The sequence below is a fragment of the Pseudopodoces humilis genome, chromosome 7, assembly GCF_049639895.1.
Source record: "Pseudopodoces humilis isolate 2021_Gansu_Grassland_sample_001 chromosome 7, ASM4963989v1, whole genome shotgun sequence".
Classification (NCBI taxonomy): domain Eukaryota; kingdom Metazoa; phylum Chordata; class Aves; order Passeriformes; family Paridae; genus Pseudopodoces; species Pseudopodoces humilis.
Genome location: NC_142206.1, coordinates 61,823,183 through 61,843,472, shown reverse-complemented (window position 1 = coordinate 61,843,472; position 20,290 = coordinate 61,823,183). Strand labels below are relative to the sequence as shown.

The 20,290-nt window shown below is 47.6% G+C and overlaps 1 protein-coding gene across 2 annotated transcripts in view; it reads right to left on the bottom strand.

Moving 5' to 3' along the window:
• Positions 1-20,290, bottom strand: part of MDGA2 (MAM domain containing glycosylphosphatidylinositol anchor 2) — a 194,245-nt gene that overhangs the window by 27,670 nt on the left and 146,285 nt on the right. For both annotated transcript variants that reach the window (XM_014257436.2, XM_088057569.1), the window contains 2 exons: positions 17,054-17,323; positions 4,739-4,887 (listed from right to left, as the gene is read on the bottom strand). In XM_014257436.2, the coding sequence (XP_014112911.2) occupies positions 4,739-4,887; positions 17,054-17,323 (419 nt within the window). The remainder of the gene's footprint in view (positions 1-4,738; positions 4,888-17,053; positions 17,324-20,290) is intronic.

The following is a 20,290-nucleotide window of genomic DNA, read 5'->3' as shown; positions in this document are numbered from 1 at the left end:
TGCTCAGTGCTGAGTGACAGCAGAAGTTAAAAATCCACCCAGCCCAAAGGGTGACCAGGAGGAAGCTCCAGAGCCGCGCCCTGCTCGGGGCTGTTGGAAGAGATTCTCATTCCCAAGCCACGGACGCCGCAGGCTCCCGGGGCTGGGAATAAAGGAAAGGTGGGAGCTTGAAGCTTTTATGTAACAAGCTGGAACAAGCTGCTCTCTGGTTTACAGGGAGCAGCTGAATTTTTATGACTCCTTCACAGCGGAGCTGTTCCTTTTCTAGGCCACGGCGGCTGCGGGGACGGGGCTGTCACCCGCCGTCACCTGCTGAGAGCAGCCACCGCGGAGATCAGAGCTGCACACCCTTCCTGGCCGCTCTGGAAAAGTCTCCCTGGCTCAATTCGCTTTCATCGTGCTGACAGGAAATATCAGAGAGCCGGAGGCGCCCGCCTGGCGCTCCTCGGATGCTGGGAGCCGCTAAATGTTGTCGTTTATTGGGAAGAAACGGGAATCTGGCCTTGAGGACAGGCAAAGCGTGGGAAGGAAACATCTCCACGTGGTGCCAGAGGGAGCCAGAGGTGGTTGGAGCAGCTGCAGGGATGGAGCTGCTCTGGGATCTCCAGGTGGAGCTCATGGAAAAGCATGAGGATATTCATGGCTGCTCCAAACTGAGCTCTGTGAAGGGGAGGTCCAAAAGCGGTTTTGTCGGGGTGGATAAACTTCCAGGAGCAGAGGAAGCCTCCAAGGGGAATTTGGGACCATGTTCTGGAAAACATTTTCTTGGAACAAGCTGCCCCAGGAAGAGCTGGAGTTGCCATCCTGGAAGTGTGGATTGGGGACATGGATTTGTGGTGGCCTTGGCAGTGCTGGGGAAAGGTTGGATTTGCTGGGCTGAGAGGGCTTTTCCAACCGAAATATTCCATGACCGGACACTTAATAGAATCAACTCCTGGAGTGTTGGTGTCCCCAAAGGCTGACCAGGGAATACACACAGGGATGCTTGGAAAAGGAAAAAAAAACTTGGAAGAATCTGGGTCACTGATTCCAAAGCCAAATACAAAAAATACACCATTGAAATGCAAAAAGGAAATGCAAAAATGCATCCTTGGAACGCATTGCTGCTGGAATATTCTTCAGAAGGCTCTTAAGGAGATGGAAAAATGTCCCTCCTGTGCAGGAACGTCCTGTCAGGCCTTGGCACACTCCCAAGGAAGCTGAGGGTGAGCAAACCCGGGCAGTTCCCCCGATGGGACACCAAGGTTTTCTCCATCCTTCAGGGAGAGAAGGGCCGTGCTCAGCAGGGCCCCTGAGGAACGGGAATTCCCTGAGCTCCACACTCCCTTTTCCATAAATGCTCCATGCAGGAGGATTTGGAACCTCCTGAGCTGCTCTAGGATGCAGACCAGGTGTCCTGACAGCGTCACATGTCCCGGTTTTATGGCTGATTCCTTTGGCCACCAAATAAATCCCAAAGCACATCCCAGTGTGCCGCTGACGGACAGGGTGAGGTCCTGCCCGGAAACTCAGAGCCCAAAGGCTCCCAAAGACAGGTCCAGGGGTTGGACTCGATGGTCTCAGTGGATCCCTTCCAGCTCCTTTTTCCATAAATGCTCCACGCAGGAGGGTTTGGAGCCTCCTGAGTTGGTCTAAGATCCAGACCAGGGGTTCTGATGGTGTCACATATGAATTTTATGGAATATTCCCCATGGACACTTGAGGGGACCTTAAATCCCATCCTGGATGGGCAGGGACAGTTCCCACTGCCCCAGGCTGCTCCAGCCCCAATGTCCAGCCTGGCCTTGGGCACTGCCAGGGATCCAGGGACAGCCACAGCTGCTCTGGCAATTCCAGCCCAGCCAGCAATTCCCAATTCCCAATCTCCCATCCATCCCTGCCCTCTGGCACTGGGAGCCATTCCCTGTGTCCTGTCCCTCCATCCCTTGTCCCCAGTCCCTCTCCAGCTCTCCTGGAGCCCCTTCAGGCCCTGCAAGGGGCTCTGAGCTCTCCCTGGATCCTTCTCCTCTCCAGGTGAACATTCCCAGCTCTCCCTGGATCCTTCTCCTCTCCAGGGGAACATTCCCAGCTCTCCCAGCCTTTCCCCACAGGAGTTCCAACTACCAGCTCTGAACTCCTTAAGGCAAAATCAGGAGAAATTTTATTTTCAGCATGATCCATAAACATTTCCCTGATCCACCTGAAGCTTAGAACCAGTTTTAAGTTGTCAGGAGCAGACCTGGTCCAAACCTCACCTTGCTGTTTGCAAATGCAGCCTCAGAGCTGTGAAGAAGCAGCACAGGAGGAATCAGCCCTGAAAAGTGGAAATTGGGAATCACAACCATTCCTGCTCTAATTTAATTTCCCAAAGCCAGGAGCATCAATAAAAAACGTGTCCCTGCATGTCACAATCTCTTTTTCTTTCCTTTTTGGCCAAGCTCTCCCTCCTTCATTCCACAAAAAACAAACAAAGCCTCTTTAGATTTCCAAAATCAATGCGTGTGGGGAAATCTTTGGGACAGAAAATATTCCCTTGGAGGAGGAAGATTAAAATCCTTTATGGGAACAACGTGAGGAATAGTCCAATAAAAACATGGAGCTCCAACTCTCTCTCTCTTCCCTCGCTGAATTAATGGCTACAAATGTAATTTTTGTGACTGTTTCTGAAGAAAAGTTTCAATATTTTTCATGTCCCAGAGCAAATCCAATGGATTTGCTGGGAATTCCCAGCTTGCAAACATCTTCCCCTTTGGTGCAGATGTGATGATCCCCATCATCCTGAGAGGAGGAATCTGCAGAATTCCTGCAGTGTGCTCAAATAAATCCATTTCTCCTGGGGGACTTCTGTTCCCACTTTCCCATCTTTCCATTCCCACTCCAGAGGCAGAAAATTGACAATTCCCTGTTTTTGTGACTCCTCTTCCCTCCCCTCCTGACCTGTCAGCCAAGCTCAGTTATTTCATCAGATGCTATTTATAACGTTATCCGTGATGGTTTTCTTGGAATTCTCCTTAACCAATGCTTGGAATTCCAGAGGTTTTCCCTGTGTCCTGCTTTCCCAGCACTGAATCCCTCTCTGAGGTGGGAATTTCTCTTCATTCCCGTGACAACAGAGAAGCGGGATGTGACAGGAATGTGTCACACGGTTCTGTGACTCAGCCAGGATTAGTGGGATATTGGGAAGGAATCCCTGGCTGGGAGGGTGAGGAGAGGCTGGGATTGAATTCCCGAAGAAATGGGGCTTTGGGGAAGAAAAATGGGAATATTTGGATTAGGCTGGTGCAGAGTAACTCTGTTAATTCCAAAAACAGATAATGAAAATGAAATGAAAATTAAATGGGAAAATCAGCTAAAATTCTTAACACAATTAGAAATTCCTTTCCTTCAGTGAGTTCTTTCCAGTATTTCCTGATTTGTCCCAGGGCCTGGGAATCCCGGAGCAATCCAGCAATGCCAGGAATTGCATTAACATGGATTAAACATCCCCGTTTTCATCGCTAATTCCTTGGATTCAGGACAATCCCAACTCCAGCCCCCTCCAGGCACCAGAGCCCTTCCCTGGGCGTGTCCCAGGAACTTCCAGGGAGGTTGTCCAAGCACAAATCCCAATAAACAAAATGCTAAAATTGAGGATTTGTTTATCCAAAGCTCATCCCAGTGGGAAGTCTGTGGGATAACAATTTTCTTCCTTATATTTTCCAAAATATCCCTCTGCAAAATCCGTTTGAGTCCTTTCCCTCCACGTCCCCTCCCAAATGATTATTCCAGGCGTTGAATATCCAAAGAAAGATTTTCGGGATCAATCTGTTGGGGAATTATTTGAAGGAAAAGCTCAGTGGGAGTCTGTCAAAATTCCCAAAAAATATCAGCTGGATGCTCCCAAGGAAGGAGGAAAATGGAGAAGGATGAGGAGGCCAAGGATGACTTCCAGGTGGATGGATTGTGGGAATGGTCTGGGAAAATGAAATAAAATAAAATAAAATAAAATAAAATAAAATAAAATAAAATAAAATAAAATAAAATAAAATAAAATAAAATAAAATAAAATAAAATAATAAAGGAAAAAAGGAAAATAGAACATAAAATGAAATAAAAATTAAAATAAAATTAAATAAAAATTAAAATAAAAGGAAATAAAAATTAAATTAAATTAAGTGAAATAAATAAAATAAAATAAATAATAAAATGTAAAAATAGAATAAAGTAAAATAAAATAAAGTAAAAAAGTTAAATAAAAATAAAGTAAAATGGAATAAAATTTTAAAAATATATTTAAAAAGTAGTAAAATAATATAAGATAAAATAATATAAAAATAAAAAGTAAAATGAAATAAAATAAAATAAAATTAACAAAATGAAATGAAATAAGATAAAAATAAAGTAAAATAACATGAAATGAAATAAAAATAAATGGAATGGAATGGAATGGAATGGAATGGAATGGAATGGAATGGAATAGAATAGAATAGAATAGAATAGAATAGAATAGAATAGAATAGAATAGAATAGAATAGAATAGAATAGAATGGAATGGAATGGAATGGAATGGAATGGAATGGAATGGAATGGAATGGAATGGAATGGAATGGAATAAAATAAATTAAAATAAAATAAAATAAAATAAAATAAAATAAAATAAAATAAAATAAAATAAAATAAAATAAAATAAAATAAACCAGAATTCCCCAAAGGCTCAGTGGATATCCCAGAGCCCAGGAGGCTCCAAAGGCAGATCCCGCCTGGGCGATTCCCGTCTCACCTGGCGGATTCCCAGGCGATAGGCCAGGATCCGATCCACGGCGTTGGGATTCATCTGCGTCCACTGCAGGCTGTAGGAATAGACCCGCGGCCGGTTCTGCCACAGCGGGTTGTAGGTGTCGTAGTAGAATTCCGGGGCATAGGCTTTTCCTGCGGGAAAAGAACAGAATTAGGGAAACCGGAAAACACGGAATGGCCAGGCAGCCAGGGAATAACTCAACCAGCCAAGAGCTCACCCATCCATTGGGAAAAGGAGGGAAAACACAGGGAAATCATTGGGAAATAACTGCAGCTGGGCATTCCCGATCCAAGGGTTCCAACAGTATCCCCTCATTCCCAGGATCCAAGGGTTGAGATCCAACTGGATCCAGCCCTTCATTCCTGAAATCCAAGGGTTGAGACCCCTCATTCCCAGGATCCAAGGATTGAGATCCAACTGCAGCCAGCTCCTCGTTCCCATAATCCAAGGGTTGAGATCCAACTCCTCATTCCCAGGATCCAAGGGTTAAATTCCAACTTCGCCCATCCCTCTCCTCATGTTTGGAGTGATTTTGTTCACTATCTTCTTCCAGAGCCGCATTTTAGGATTATTTTCCTCCATCCACCTTTTTTTAAGGATTCACGGCCGTGCTCTGCCTCTATCACTATTTCCCTCCTCCAGGCATGGAAGAGGAAAAATTCATGGATCCAGTGGCAAAGGCAGGTTGGAATCTCTTCATTGCTGCCAAAATAGAGCCCCAAACCCTCCTAAACTACACCAGGAGTCTCCAGGCACAAATAACAGGAAATTCCATCCCAGAGCTGGATGGCATTGGATTTGGATATTCCCAGTGGCTGCTGCTGCCTCCATCCCACCTTTCCCCTCCACATTCCCAAGCGGAAAAGCTCTGGAGTTGTCCTGAAGCACCTGGAGAGGTGCCTGATCTTGCAGGGCATCTTTTAGTTGTGGTTTGGACAAAGCAGGAAAAGGGAATCTCCCAGGGAACTGGGAAAACGAAGGGATCACCAGCACATCCCAGTCTTCATCCTTCATAAATGTGGGAAAAACTAAGGATGAGTTCCCAAAGGGAGGACAGAACATTCCTAAATCCACTAAACTTCAATTCATGTTGACTTAAATTCACGGAGAGCGTTTGCCAAGGGATGGGGTGGATATTCCATCCCTGGAATTGTCCAAGACCAGGTTGGATGGGGCTTGGGGCCACCTGGTGTCACCAAAAATGTCCCTTCCTGTGGTCTTTTCCAACCCAAACCATTCCATAATTCCAAGATCTTTCGTGAAATACATCCATCCTTGCCCCATCCATGAGAAACAGGATGGGGAAAAACCCAATCCAGGCTTAGCTGTGCTCCATTTTACCACTCAAAATATCCAAAAATCAGGGGAAACCTGGAAAACCAAAATATTTCCGTGTGTTCTCCATCTGGAAAAGTCCAAAAGAAGCTTTTTATTAGAGAAAATCCAAAGCAAGATGTGGATTTTCCACTTCCCAAAGTTTCTACTTACAGCTGTACCTGTGCAGGGATTTGGCAGTGGGAATTATTGGGAAAGGCCTGGAAAAACCTGGGAAAACATGGACTGCCTGTCACATGGAATATGGGAGGGGTATGGACTCATTACTCCCCTTAATTGGGATTTTAGGAGTTTGTGACAAAACAAACACCGAATTTAGGGATTTTCTCCTCAAAACTATCTCTGATCCAGGTGGAAATAGAGAGGGATTAGAGGCATTTCAAATTCCAAATGGGACAATTTCCATCAGCAGGAAAGTGAGAAGAGGAGGGAAAAAATGCCTCAAAAAAACCCCAAAATGCAAAGGAACAAAGGCAAAATCCCGGGAATAAACACCAATTATTGATACAGCTTTTCTCTGCAACCACGCTTTTCTTTTCCAAGGATAAAAAGCCCTTTTAGCCAAGATATTTTTCCCAATTTCCTGGGGAAGGAGCACCTTCAATTAGCCCGGAGTGGAGGAGCAAACAATATTCCAAGGAGAGGGAGCAAAGCAAAACCACCGCTGGAAGAAAGGGACTGCGGCGGGAATAAAAAGGGAGCAGCGGTCGAGACGATTTGTTTTCCTTGTTCCTGAGAAGTGGGAATAATGGGAAAGGCTCACGCTGGATGCAAATTATCCTCTTCCCACTTCCAGTGTGGCTGGATATAATGGGATCTCTGGGGGGGGCTGAGAAGAGCCGTAATGAGCCACTTGTCACAAGAGGGGCACTCGAACAACACCAGCACCTTTGGGGAATAATGAGGCGCCGTGAGGAGCTGCATTATCCCAAAATCCCTGTGAAAACAACACTGGGAATGGAGAGGCTGGAAATTCAACAACACAACACCGAAGAGCTTCCCTTGTAAACTTTGGGATGCGGGGCTGGGGTTTGGAGCGCAGGGAAAGCAGAGGTGGCTTCTGGAAGCGTGGGAGTTATGGGGAACTCGGAAATGTCCTTGGTCCCCAAAGCCTTTCGTTCTGGATCCATGGGATGGGAGGGGCCTGGAGCTCCTGGATATGATCCATTGGAGGGATGTGAGGATGTTGGTTTGTCGGTTTTCTCCGAGGCTTCCCAGAGCTTTTAATGGAAGCAGAAGTCGGGTTGGATCACACAGGAAGTTCAGCTCGTGTTTGGGAGCCTGGAGGTTGGGAAGATGTGGATTTTGGGGTGGGAAGATCATTTGTGGCTGGCATGACAGGAATGTGGGAGGTTTCTGGCATCTCAGCTCTTAATGGGCTTCCCACCTCAAAGCCCAGGTGCTCCAGAGTTTGTGGAGTCTTAATCCTTGGGGATCCTGGGTCCAGCTCTGGGATCAGCAGGACATGGACCTGGAGCTCCTGGATCTGCTCCAGAGGAGGGAAGTGAGGATGAGGAAGGGCTGGAGCATCTCCGTGACCAGGAAAGGCTGAGGGAGCTGGGGCTGGAGTCTCCTCCTGGGATATTCCAGAGCCACCTGGACACACTCCTGTGCCCTGGGCTCTGGGATGGCCCTGCTGGAGCAGGGAGTGACCCCAGGGACCCTCTGTGGCCGCTTCCAGCCTGATCCATCCTGGGATTCTGTGATTCCAGACAAATCCCCCCAAATCAGCCACCACCCCACCAGAGCAATGTTGGCCAACAAAGCTTGGAAGAGAAATAAAAAATGATGAATCCCAGAATCCCAGAATGGTTTGGATTGGAAGGGACCTTAAATCCCATCCCATCCTGCCACAGCAGGGACAGCTCCCACTGTCCCAGGCTGCTCCAGCCCCAATGTCCAGCCTGGCCTTGGGCACTGCCAGGGATCCAGGGGCAGCCACAGCTGCTCTGGCAATTCCAGCCCAGCCAGCAATTCCCAATTCCCAATCTCCCATCCATCCCTGCCCTCTGGCACTGGGAGCCATTCCCTGTGTCCTGTCCCTCCATCCCTTGTCCCCAGTCCCTCTCCAGCTCTCCTGGAGCCCCTTCAGGCCCTGCAAGGGGCTCTGAGCTCTCCCTGGGGCCTTCCCTTCTCCAGCTGAACATTTTCAGTCATGAGCATTTGTTGTGCAGCATTCAATCCCTCCAGGCAGTGCATCCAAACATCCAAACATTTTCCACCAGCCCTGTACCAGTGTAAGGTCAAAAATGGGATGAAATCACTGTGGCACCGAATTAGAGAATCCAAGCAAATGGAAAAGTCACTCCAGCTGCTCCATCCCAACCTCCACCAGGATCTACAAGCTGGAGAAACGTCCTGAACAGAAGTGGGTTGAGGCATTCCCCTTGTCCCGGCACTCCAGGCCTTTATCCAAAGTCCCTCTCTCCATCCCTGTATTTAAAGTTGTTCAAAGCAAGGAAACTCCATCCCCCTCCCAGCTCTGCAATCCCCCAGATTCCCCCCGATTCACAAAACAGACTGAAGTGTCCTAATCCAGAGCTTCCAAGACCATTTACTCTCATCCCTCGATGGAGCTCCAGGAGGCAGAGCGGCTCCTATCCCAATTCTGCCGGTTTTAGCGGATCTGGGAGCTGGAGTTTGATTTCACTCTGGTGCAAAGGATCCCTCTCTCCATTTCCCACTCCACCTCCAAACCCGGAGCTGTTTTCCACGTTTCAAGAGGATTTCATGGCTGGCTCCGTGGCTTCCTCAGACCAGCTTTCCCTGAGGTGTTCCCACCTCCTTCATCTTGGGATCTCAGACAATAAATCTGGCTCAGGACCAGCTGTTTCTGACACCTGCATTTCGCAGCTGTCAATTTGTAGCCCATGAAAGCCTCATCTAAAAACATTCTGCATCCTTGGATTCCACATTCCTTATTCCTAAAGGCCTGGGAATTTTTGTTTTTAAGATAAAACGAAAGAGGTTCAGCTGCCCCCTTTTAGAAAAAATCATCAGCCAGGATTCCCCTTCTGGTGTTTCTTTGGGATCACTCAGCCATTTATCCCTGAGGAAAAGAATCCCTTAAAGGAATTGTTGCTGGACCGGGCACTGCAAATTCCAGCTGGGATGAGAGAAGACCATCCCAGGGATCTCAGCAATGCCACAACTGCTCCAAACTCCGTGTCCCTAAACGTCCCAGATCCCTCAGGGTGGGATTGGTGCCGGCTCCTGCCCCACAGGAACAAACAGTGGGAATTGTGTGTACACGGAGCATCCAAGGAATAATTTCCTGATCTGTTTCCTCCTCATCTTCCCACAAAGTTCTGCCAATTCCTTGGAGTCTGATGCATGGGAATTGCAGCAGCTCTGTCCCAGGTTTGTGACACTGCTGGTGACAGGAGCTGAGCAGCTCCCACTTTATCACATTCAGGGAAAGGAAATAAAATCAGGGATTTATAAATGCTTCCCCTTTTGGCAACCTCAGCTCCAGCCCTTTCCATCTTTAAAATGCTGGGAGAGCATAAATCCTAAATAAAACACTGCATTTTTAACTCTGTAAAATAGTGGGAGACAGGGAGTTTATGGGAAACGCTGCCCCTTCCCGTGCTCTGCTTTATCCCAGGATCTGTATTTTATGGAAGGGTTGCAGGAAGAAAGAGAAGATGTTTTGTTCTTTATTTGCATTTGGGAAAGGCAACACCTGTCTCCTCCTGGATCTGCTCCTCATCCCAATCCTGCAGCTGGATCATCCCAGTCACCTCCAGCCTCCCCATAACCATGGAAGCTGAAAATCAGGGAATTATTTGGCTTGGAAGGGACCTTAAAGATGTTCTGCATTTTGTGGCCTTCCCTTAATCCTCCAGGAATGAATTCCAGGGCCTTCCCTGTCCTCCAGGAGTGACTTCCAAGGTCTGGAATTGCTTGGGCTGAGCAGCTGAAGACATTTGAGCACAGAGCAGGGTTCAAGTTAATCACTTCTATTAATATGAACATATTAATAATAATTAATCCCCGCAGAAGGAGGAGGAGGCAGGGAATTCCAGTGACAGACAACCCCACACCATACTGGGAACTTGGGGATGAGACTTTCCCACCCTTCCCAGAAAAATCTCTTCCCAAAATATTTGCAGAATTATTAATGCGTTGTAACTTGCAGGGAAGGGATGATTCAGGAATGAAATTAACTTTTTCATGCCTAATTGGGGCACAAATACCATTTTTTCTGAGGTCTGTCCATCTCCAAGGGGTTTAGAGGTTCCCATTCCAGGCACAGAAACCCAACATCCCAAAGTAAGAAAACCATGGAATGCTCCAGTGAGATTCCTTCTCCAGGCGCCCTTCCTGGCTTCCTCCCTTTCCCTGGGGTTTTCCCGAGGATCCAGCTCCTCCCCAGCGATACCCAAATGTGACATCTGCTGGCTGAGCCGTGCAAGAGCTCCCATTCCTGCAATTCCTGCTGCTCCTGCACGGGATTCCCAATCCCACCAATCCCGACCCCAGGAGCTGAACTCGAGGTGTTCCTCAGCTCCGTTTCCACCAGTTTGGAGCCATGAGCTGCGTGGTGCTGCCTTGAGGGATAAATAAATCCAGTTTTAGTAGGATCTGGGGATTCCTGGTTCCCACGCTGGGATAGGTGAGGTTTGGGAATCTCCCATTCCCAGATATCCAAACCTGCCAGCATTCCATGCCTTCATTTTTTTATATGACTACACCCCCTACAGGTGTGCACAGCTGGAAGCAATTCCTAAAGGAATGGGGTCCACAATTCCAGAGAAACCCCTGGCTCAATGTGGAGGTGACAATTTAGTGGGAATCCTGGAGAAATCCCATGGGAATCCTGGAGAAATCCCATGGGAATGGCACCTGAGGAAGGGGGAAGCGGTGTGACTTGTCAGGGAGCGCCAAACAGGTGATTCCTGAAGGATGGGCAGGGAAAGGGATGGGATGTGGGCCTGGAATTGTAAATAATCAATAATGAAGTGTCACCACAGGCACAGGCAGGGAATTGTGGCCTCTGAGATGGGGAAGCTCCTGGAAAAATGGGATCAGGGCACAGGGAAACGCAGCCAGGCCAGGGTGCAGCTCTTGGGAGCAACACAAGGAACAGGAGCAGCGCCTGGATGGACCCCAGCCCATGCCAGGCTGCTCCCCCACCCCATTCCCTGTGGGAATCATTCCTGAGCATTCCCGAGCATTCCCACAGCTCTGCCTCCTGGTGTCACCAAAAATGTCCCTTCCTGTGGCATTTTCCAACCCAAACCATTCCATAATTCCAAGATCTTTCATGGAACATGTCCATCCTTGCCCCATCCATGAGAAACAGGATGGGGACAAACCCAAGCCAGGCTTTGCTGTGCGCCATTTTGCCACTTAAAATATCCAAAAATCATGGAAAACCTGGAAACCCAAAACATTTCCATGTGTTCTCCCACTGGAAAGGTCCAAAAGAAGCTTTTTATTGGAGAGAAAAAATGAGTTTCCAAAGAGCCCTTTCCAGAGGTGGATTCTGGGATCATCAGAAGGGATGATCCATTGTCCCTCTCCCCAAATCCCAGTTTTCTGGGAGAAGGGAAGGCAGGAGATGTGAGGTACCTGAGTGTCCCACAGTTTAGTGGTGGAAGGTTGGACTGGATCATCTCCGAGGTCTTTTCCAAGCTCAGTTATTCCCGGCACCACCGGGACGCTGCCATGGATGGGGATAATCCCTTCCGGAGGAACTGACAAGGAAGGAACCTTTGGATTGTCAGGTTTGCTCGGCTCTCCATTCGGCATCGCCAGCTCCAAAGAGCTTCCAAGAGTTCCAAGGACAGGGAAAGCTCTGATCACAAGCTAACAATTAAACCCTCCCTAATTAGCCCTTGATTGGCTTGATGCTGCACTTGGCTGGAAGCACTGACAGGGTGATGTAAGACAAAGTAAATAATTAAAGATGATCTCATTAATTAATGCAATATCCCGTGGCAGGAAACTTCCACGGGCCAGAACAACATGGAATTAACATTCCAAACCGTCTTCCCTCACTGGTGGGATCGGGAGTTGGTTGATAAAAGGAATTAAGTCCGTGGAATACCATTAGAGCTTTGTTTAGTCCTACCCAGGGCTGTGATGAATAATTGAAATCTTGAATTTTAATATTAAATCTCTAGCCCTGCCAAGCCAGCCCCATCCGCTATGGACAGAGATTCCTGGTGGAAATTAAGGAAGGAATCCCAAACGAATGTGAATCCAGCTCTGATTAAAGAATTTAATGGATAGGGAACAAAATATCATCTGAAAAACCTAAAAATCCCTCTTTGGACACAACTTTGGGGACAAATTCAACCCAGGGAAGCCCCAGCAGAGCAAATTCCAGCTCAAGGGGGTCAAACTTCCCAAATGGAGGAGAAATTTTAAACCAGGACTTGCCAGGTAAACTCAGTTCTAGGTAATCCTAATCCCAAACAGCTCCCCAGGGGTTTGCAATCCCCATGGAATTGTTCAGCTTGGAAAAGACCTTTAGGATCATCAAGTCTGGCTGTCAATCCACCCCCACCGTCAGCACTATCCCACAGCCTCAAGAGCCACATCCACGGTTTTTGGACAATTCCAGGGATTGTGACCCCACTGCTGCTCTGGGCAGTGTCTGCCAGCTCTTTCCATGAAGAACTTCCCACCAATATCCAACCTGAACCTTCCCTGGTGCAGCCTGAGGCCGTTCCCTCTTGTCCTGGCCCCTGGTTAATGATGCAGAATAATAATAATGAAGAAGAGAAAGTGGAAAGAGAAGGTGGAGGAGAAAGAGGAAGATGAGGAAGAAGAGAGAAGGAGGGGAAGGGGAAGGGGAAGGGGAAGGAGAAGGAGAAGGAGAAGGAGAAGGAGAAGGAGAAGGAGAAGGAGAAGGAGAAGGAGAAGGAGAAGGAGAAGGAGAAGGAGAAGGAGAAGGAGAAGGAGAAGGAGAAGGAGAAGGAGAAGGAGAAGGAGAAGGAGAAGGAGAAGGAGAAGGAGAAGAAAAGAAGAAAGAGAAGGAAAGGAAAAAGAAAAAGGAAAAGGAAAAGGAAAAGAAAAAGAAAAAGGAAAAGGAAAAGAAAAAGGAAAAGGAAAAGGAAAAGGAAAAGGAAAAGGAAAAGGAAAAGGAAAAGGAAAAGGAAAAGGAAAAGGAAAAGGAAAAGGAAAAGGAAAAGGAAAAGGAAAAAGGAAAAGGAAAAGAAAAAGAAATAGAATAACAATAAGAAAAAAGAAAAAGAAAAAGAAAAAAGAAAAGGAAAAGAAAAAGAAAAAGAGAAAAAAAGAAAAAAGAAAAAAGAAAAAAAAAGAAGAGGACCCCACTTCATCCCTCCTGTGCAAACTGGGAATTCACAGAACACGGAGATCAGCCCACCCTGCCGTGAGAAGCCCAAGACACGGTGCAAAAGCCCCTCCTGGGGTGTCCCCAGCTGGCCAGGCCAGGCTGTGACCCAGCGGGGCTCAGGTGTGTCCTGGAGGAGCCTCTGGCACCTTCGGCTGCTCCAGGGAGGGAGAAGCTCCCCGTGCTCATCCCGCTCCTTGCCCAGCACCAAACCCTCCCTCAGGGAGGCTCCTCAGCCTCTGCCATGCCCAGATCTGCTTTGATTTATTTGCTCCCAGCCCTGGCAGAGTTTTCCGAAGCCACAGCCCGGAATGGACATTTTGTTGCTCTCTGGATATGATCTGGCCCCGAATAAAATCTCGAGGTGGTGAAGCTGTGAGGAGCATGAACTCGGCTCTGCTTCCCCACAAACACAATTTGCCTTGTCACTTCTTATTTATTTTGAAGAGACTGGCAGGTTACATCTGCCTCGCGTTGGCCCAGATGCTATAAATTAACCCCTTTTCCAAGTGTGATTTATTTGGCTTTCATCTCCTCCAATCTGGCTCAAAATACACAGGAAAAAAAAAAAAAAAAGGAGATTTTGCAAGCTCTGGGGTCAGAATAAATCTTTCAAGGCAGGCTGCTTGAAATGCTGCACTAAAAAGCTTTCCCTGAGCATACCAATGGTTTTCTGCAGCCCCAGTCCAGCACATTTCTGTTTTCCTGCATGAAAAACCAGAAATAAACCAGCTAAAAATGGGTTACAACAACCTATTATTCCCCCCCAAACAAAAGCTCCACACAACTGCCACATTCCTGCCTTGCAGTTATTTATCGGGCTCGTTTTTCCAATCGTGCCTAAGAAGTGCCCAATTTCTTGTCTCTATTCACATTCCCAGCGAAATCCAAGCCTCCTTTTTAACCATTTCATCATTTTCTTTTTTCAGTGTTTTCAGTTCCCTGGGGCTTCGACTCCATCTGTGCTGCTGAGATTCGGGAGCGCCACAGAGCTCTGAGAGCAGCGGCAGAGAATTTGTTTCCTAAATAAACCCGGTTTTAACATTACAAGATTAAGAAAAGTCAAAGTGTTGCTCCCAGCATCTTTAATCCATCATAAATGAGCAGGGTGGGATGAGCCCTAAATGAGCACGGGGAGGGATGGGAAATGGAAAACATCGTTAAATCATCCCAGGACTCATTTTCAGGTTTGTGGTTTGCTAAAACCGCTCCAAACGCCCCGATCCTGGCAAAAGAATTGCCTTGGAATCAATTCCCACAGTCTGGGATACAAATCCTGATGAATAAATTGAACCAAATTTACCCATTTGAGGCCAAACAGTTTTTCTGGTTTCCTTCAGAGCCGCCTTTGGGATTAAAATCCCAAGGTCTGGAGAAGTTGGTGGCAGTGCAAACACCTCCAGCAGGCTCCGAATGGCGTCAGCCAAAGGTTGGATCCCATTTGGAAGGAGCAGAACCGCTCGGAATTGCAGGATTTGCTGTATTCCCGCCACATTTGTGCTGTGTGAAATTCCTGCCAAGGGGATGCCATTCCCATCGTGGAATGTTTTGGGTTGGAAGGGACCCTAAAGTCCATCAAATTTCACTCCTTTCCACAGGCAGGGACACCTTTCACTATCCCAGGCTGCTCCAAGCCGTGTCCAACCCGGCCTTGGACACTTCCATGGATTTAGATAAATCCAAGATAGGGAAAAAAGTCTCCATGTGAAAGTAGACCCACGTTTTTTCCCACTAAATCAAGTTTTACCAAGGAAAAATAAACACTCGGGGAGCTGTAAAAAACCGTTTCCTTGATTCCCGAGACAGACGGGTGTGGAAGGTGTCCCCTGCTATCAGAGCTGGGTCCCTGACACAGGATCTGCAGCTTTCCCATTAAGTCCATCCCTTTTCTCCTGGAACCAGTAACGTGGATAGAAAAGTCCATTTTCCTGAGCAGGGACAGAATCCAGGGAGCTGCGATCCCAGAAGGAAAACTCCACGTCCAGGTGATCGTAACGGGAGTCAAGTTGGATAAAGCCCTAACAACGATGGGCATCTTTCCTTCTAGGAATTCCTATTTAAACATCCTGAATTTCTTCTTTATCGGTTTCTTTTCCCGTCATTCATTTCCAAGCAGCTTTTGGGATGATTTAGAGCTGAAACAGGGCTGTTGCTCCAACAGACATCCCAGACCTGTTCGGGTTGGAAGGGACTTTCCAGATCATCTCATTCCAAACCCTTCCATGTGCAGGGACACTTCCCACTACCCCAGGTGGCTCCAAACACCTTCCAGTGTGGGTTTGGAGACACCAGGACTCGTCAGGGGGGCTGAGGTTGCTCTCTTTGGCCTCCAGGAGCCCCACTGAGGCCACTCCCAGCCGGTGCAGAGGAACCAGGAATTCTTCACCCATCACAGTCTGGAAAACCATCCTGGAATGACGTGGAACCTCCACCTGATGGGATTCCAGGAATCAGAACACCTCACCTTGGACACAACTGCTGCTGGGCCTTGCAGGATCAGGCAGCAGAGCCTTACAGTTCCAATTAATTTCATTAATCCTCAACAGAGTTAAAATCAAGACTTCCAAAGTTTTCCAAGATCCAAGTTTTTCAGCTCCAAGATCCCCAAGACAAAAGACGCACCAAGCTTGGCTCCATCACATTAATTACACACCATGGGTGGATCCTGGGGGGCTGCACCAGTGGATCCACCTGATCCTGGGGATCTGGTGGAAAATTCCCCAAAGTCCTTTCCTGCTGGAGAAAAGGAATAAATTCCAACATCCCTCTGTTCCCAAGGAAGTGGTTGGAGCCTGTGACGTGCTCACCCCACTCTCCAAGCTGGAGAGAAGAAGAAATCCAACTTTAGTGCCAACTACAAAGAGAGGAATTTTGCTGCCTGATGAATCCCTCAGACTTCCCTCAAACCCCCCTTGGTGGATGCCAACAGAGAAGGAATATTCACATTTTCCACTGAGAAATCCTGATCCTCAAATGAGCTAAATCTCCTTTTTTTCCCCAACCACAATCCCAACAAGACTCCTCAAGCTGATACAACTTGGAAGGATGTTTCTGGCACCCGGAGCAGGAGTGATCCAACACGCCTGGGCCTCCAAGACCGCATTTTCACCGAAATTCAGGAACAAAAGAAACTCTCCAGCACCATCTTCTAAGTGTTGGGGAATCCAGAATTACTTTATTCCGGCCAGGATGTGCCATGGAAATCACTCCATCCACAAAACACTTTACCAGACTTTTCCCATATTTACACATAAAAAAACACGCAAAAATTCTCATTCATTGGTCCCAAATGACCCCGTTTTTAGTGTTGGATTTCCTCGTGGTTATCGATCCCTTCGATGCTGATTTGGTTCCCATTTTTCATTTCTCTTCTCAATCTTTTCCCACCCCAGCTGCTCCAATCCCTGCCAGGGGCTGACATTTGACAATGTCCATTTATCTCCTGGCTACTCCCAACCCTGAGACTCCAAACTCAAAATCTGGGAACATCCCTTTTATCGTTTGATCCAACAAAACCCAAACACTCCACAAGCAGAGTTTTGAAGAGAAACTTCAACCTCCTGGGCAACTTGAACAAACTGACTAAAACCCCTCCAAAGAACATCAAAAAACCAATCAAAAAGCCGATTAATTTCCAGCTCCACGCCTCCTACCTGTGACGAGGAAGCTGCAGCGGCCGGCGCCCGCCTCGTTGATGATGTTGCAGTTGTAGATGCCGTAGGAGTCGCGGGAGAGGCTGCTGACGGTGTATTCCGTGGAGTCCTGCAGGTCAAACTGGCCCGTGCGCAGCACGCGGCTGCCCAGGCGCCACTCGTAGCTCAGCACCCGCGTGGGATACGCCCGGAGCACCCGGCAGCTCATGGTGACGCCACGGCCCTGGCCCTGCCGCAGCTCCAGGAATGCTGGCTCCACAGCTGGGGGGTCTGCGGAGACACAGAGAGGGCGGGAGGGTGTTAGAGGGGGGAAACCAGGCCTAGGGATGGGACTAACACAGGTTCTTGTTTAGGAGCTGTCCTAGAGACAGGACTAACCCAGGTTCTTTTTTAGGAGCTTTCCTAGAGACAGGATTAACCCAGGTTCTTGTTTAGGACCAGTCCTAGGAGAAAGGACTAACCCAGGTTCTTGTTTAGGACCTGGCCTAGAGACAGGACTAACCCAGGTTAGGAACCATCCTAGGCATCCAAACTAACCCAGGCTCTTGTTTAGGACACATCAAAGGAATCAAGACTAACCCATGTTCTTGTTTGAGACCTGTCCTAGAGACAAGACTAACCCGTATTCTTGTTTAGGACCAGTCCTAGAAGACAGGACTAACCCAGGTTCTTGTTTATGACCAGTCCTAGGAGACAGGACTAACCTGGTCTCTTCCTGTTGCAGGACATTGGGCAGCTTCTTCTGAGCACATCCTAAAACTAAACATGTTAAACCCAGGTTCTTGTTTAGGACCCATCCCAGGAGAGTGCACCAGCCCAGGTTAGTGTTTAGGCCTGTCCTAGGAGACAGGACTTTCCCAAGGTCTTGTGAGGAGATCCTTGGAACAACACTGAATAAACCCAGTAAGTGCCTTGTCTTAACTGGGACAGCACTTGCAGCAACCGGGTCTATGGAAACTGTCCCAGCCCAAAGCAGGGGTGGAACGAGGTGGTCTGGAAGGTCTCTCCCATCCCAAACCAGTCTGGAATTCCGGGACTTGCTTTGGATAAAGTGCACGAGGCAGCAACACCCCGGGCACAGAGCAGAGCTGGTGACTCTGTGCTCAGCGGGAACATTCCCGAGGCTGCCGGAGCTCTGGGAACATTTGGGCAGCGCTGCCAGGGATGCACAGCCTGGGATTTCTGGGGGGGTCTGTGCAGGGCTGGGAGCTGAGCTGGATGATCCTTGTGAGATCATTCCATGATTCCATCAACTCCCCACCCCAGGAGCTGCTGTCTGGATTCCCCAAAAATCATCACCTCTGGACGTTTTTTCTCCATTCCCGTGGAGGTTCTGCTGTCCCAGCAAGCCCAGAATGAACCAGTTGCCCACCCCCAGAACAGCCTGTTCTGCCCTAACTCGAATAAAACCGATTTTAAATAATTCACATTCACAGCTTCCAACTCCGCCAGAATTTTGATTCCAGCAAAACACCAAATAAATAAAATATAACCAACATCCAGCATGTGCACGGACCCAACTTCCCGAAGATGGAAAACCTCATCAGGGCTGGAAAACAAGGATAACTTGGAGCGATGGTTCGTGCTCAGCTCACGTCAGCGCGGCTCTTCAGAGCCAGGAACACGCATGGAAAACGTGTTCCCAGCGGGGTGCAAACCAGGGAATGCCAGGACGTTCTGGCTCGACAAAGAACTCAGCTCAGTTTTTAACCCCTGAGGGGGAAGAATTCCTGAAATCCACCCATTCCAGGGTGGCACAGGGAGATTTTGTATCCTTACAAAACAGTGTTTTACATAAAACATTAAAATGCTCCCGCTTCCCTAAGCTTCCCAAGGCAGCAGCTTTGCAGGGAACTGTTGGCTTAAAGACAGGAATTATCCTTGGGAAAGAAAATATTCCAGGTCTCCACTGCCTTCTCAGGGAGAGCTGGGAGTTGCCTCTCCCAAATCTCCTGTTTTCCTCTCACCACCCTGACTTAAATTATTTGTACTTCCCAAAAAAAACCTCCTAGATCCTCCTATATAATGGATATCAAACAAATTATTAATCAAATTTAGTAATGTTCACTATTTTCCAGGTGTTTTTCCACCTTGAGATGTAAGTTCTCCAAGGAAAAGTTCTCTGTGGAAAAGCTGTAAAGTACTGGAAAAGGGCAGTGGAGTCCCCATCCTTAGAGGGATTGAAATCCCTGTGGAGGTGGCACTTGGGGACATGATCAGTGGTGGCCTTGGCAGTGCTGGGAATGGTCAGATTTGACCTCAGAGGACTTTTCCAACCTAAAGCATTCCAAGATCCCATGAACTCTCCATATTTTTATGGATCATGACCTCAGCAAGGCACCCTCTGCTGCTCGTGGTATCATTTCTCTGATCTTTGTAACAAAACCAATTTTATCTGAAATAAATACTTGATTTCTAAATGGAAATTCTCTGTTTTTGTTTTCCCCATTCCAGCCAGGATAATTCCATACCCATAACCTCTCCAGCCTTTCCAGCCACACCACACCTTAAAATCCTGGGAAAATTCTCCCTAAAATTGGAGCCAGGCACAGAAGAAATCTCTAAAATAACAACAGAGAGATGCTCAAGCAGCATCTGCTGAGGACCCTCCTGATCCTAAATCCCGAAGGAGAGCACAGGAATTTTGGGACAGGAATATTCTGGAAGCTCTGTGTTTGAGGTGTAAAAAAGCCTTTAATGCCTGATTTTTTCCCCCTTGCTCATAAATCCTTGGACTTTTTAGAACATCCAAAACTCATCTCTGCTTTGGAATAATGTTCCCTCCTTTGTTTTCCTTGCTGCTTCCATTGAATGCTCCAAATCCAGGGAATTATTTCAGGCAATGATTTGGACCCTCCTGATCCTAAATCCTTGAGGGAGAGCACAGAGAATTTTGGGAAGGAATATCGTGGCAGCTCCGTGTTTGAGGTGTTAAAAAGCCGCTAATGGCTGATTTTTCCATCATTTTGTCCTCTTGCTCATAAATCCTCGGAATGTTTGAACATCCAAAACTCATCTCTGCTTTGGAATAACGTTCCCTCCTTTGTTTTCCTTGCTGCTTCCACGGAATGCTCCGAATCCAGGGAACGATTTTACGTCCCTGCGGCGGCTCAGTTGAACGATTTTAACGGGAATTTGTATTCAGGCCCTTCTCTCTTCTCCCCCTGCTTTATTTACTTATCAAGCTACTTTAGCCTTATAAACAGCTTTAAAATGAAACTTTCCCCTGCCTTTAAG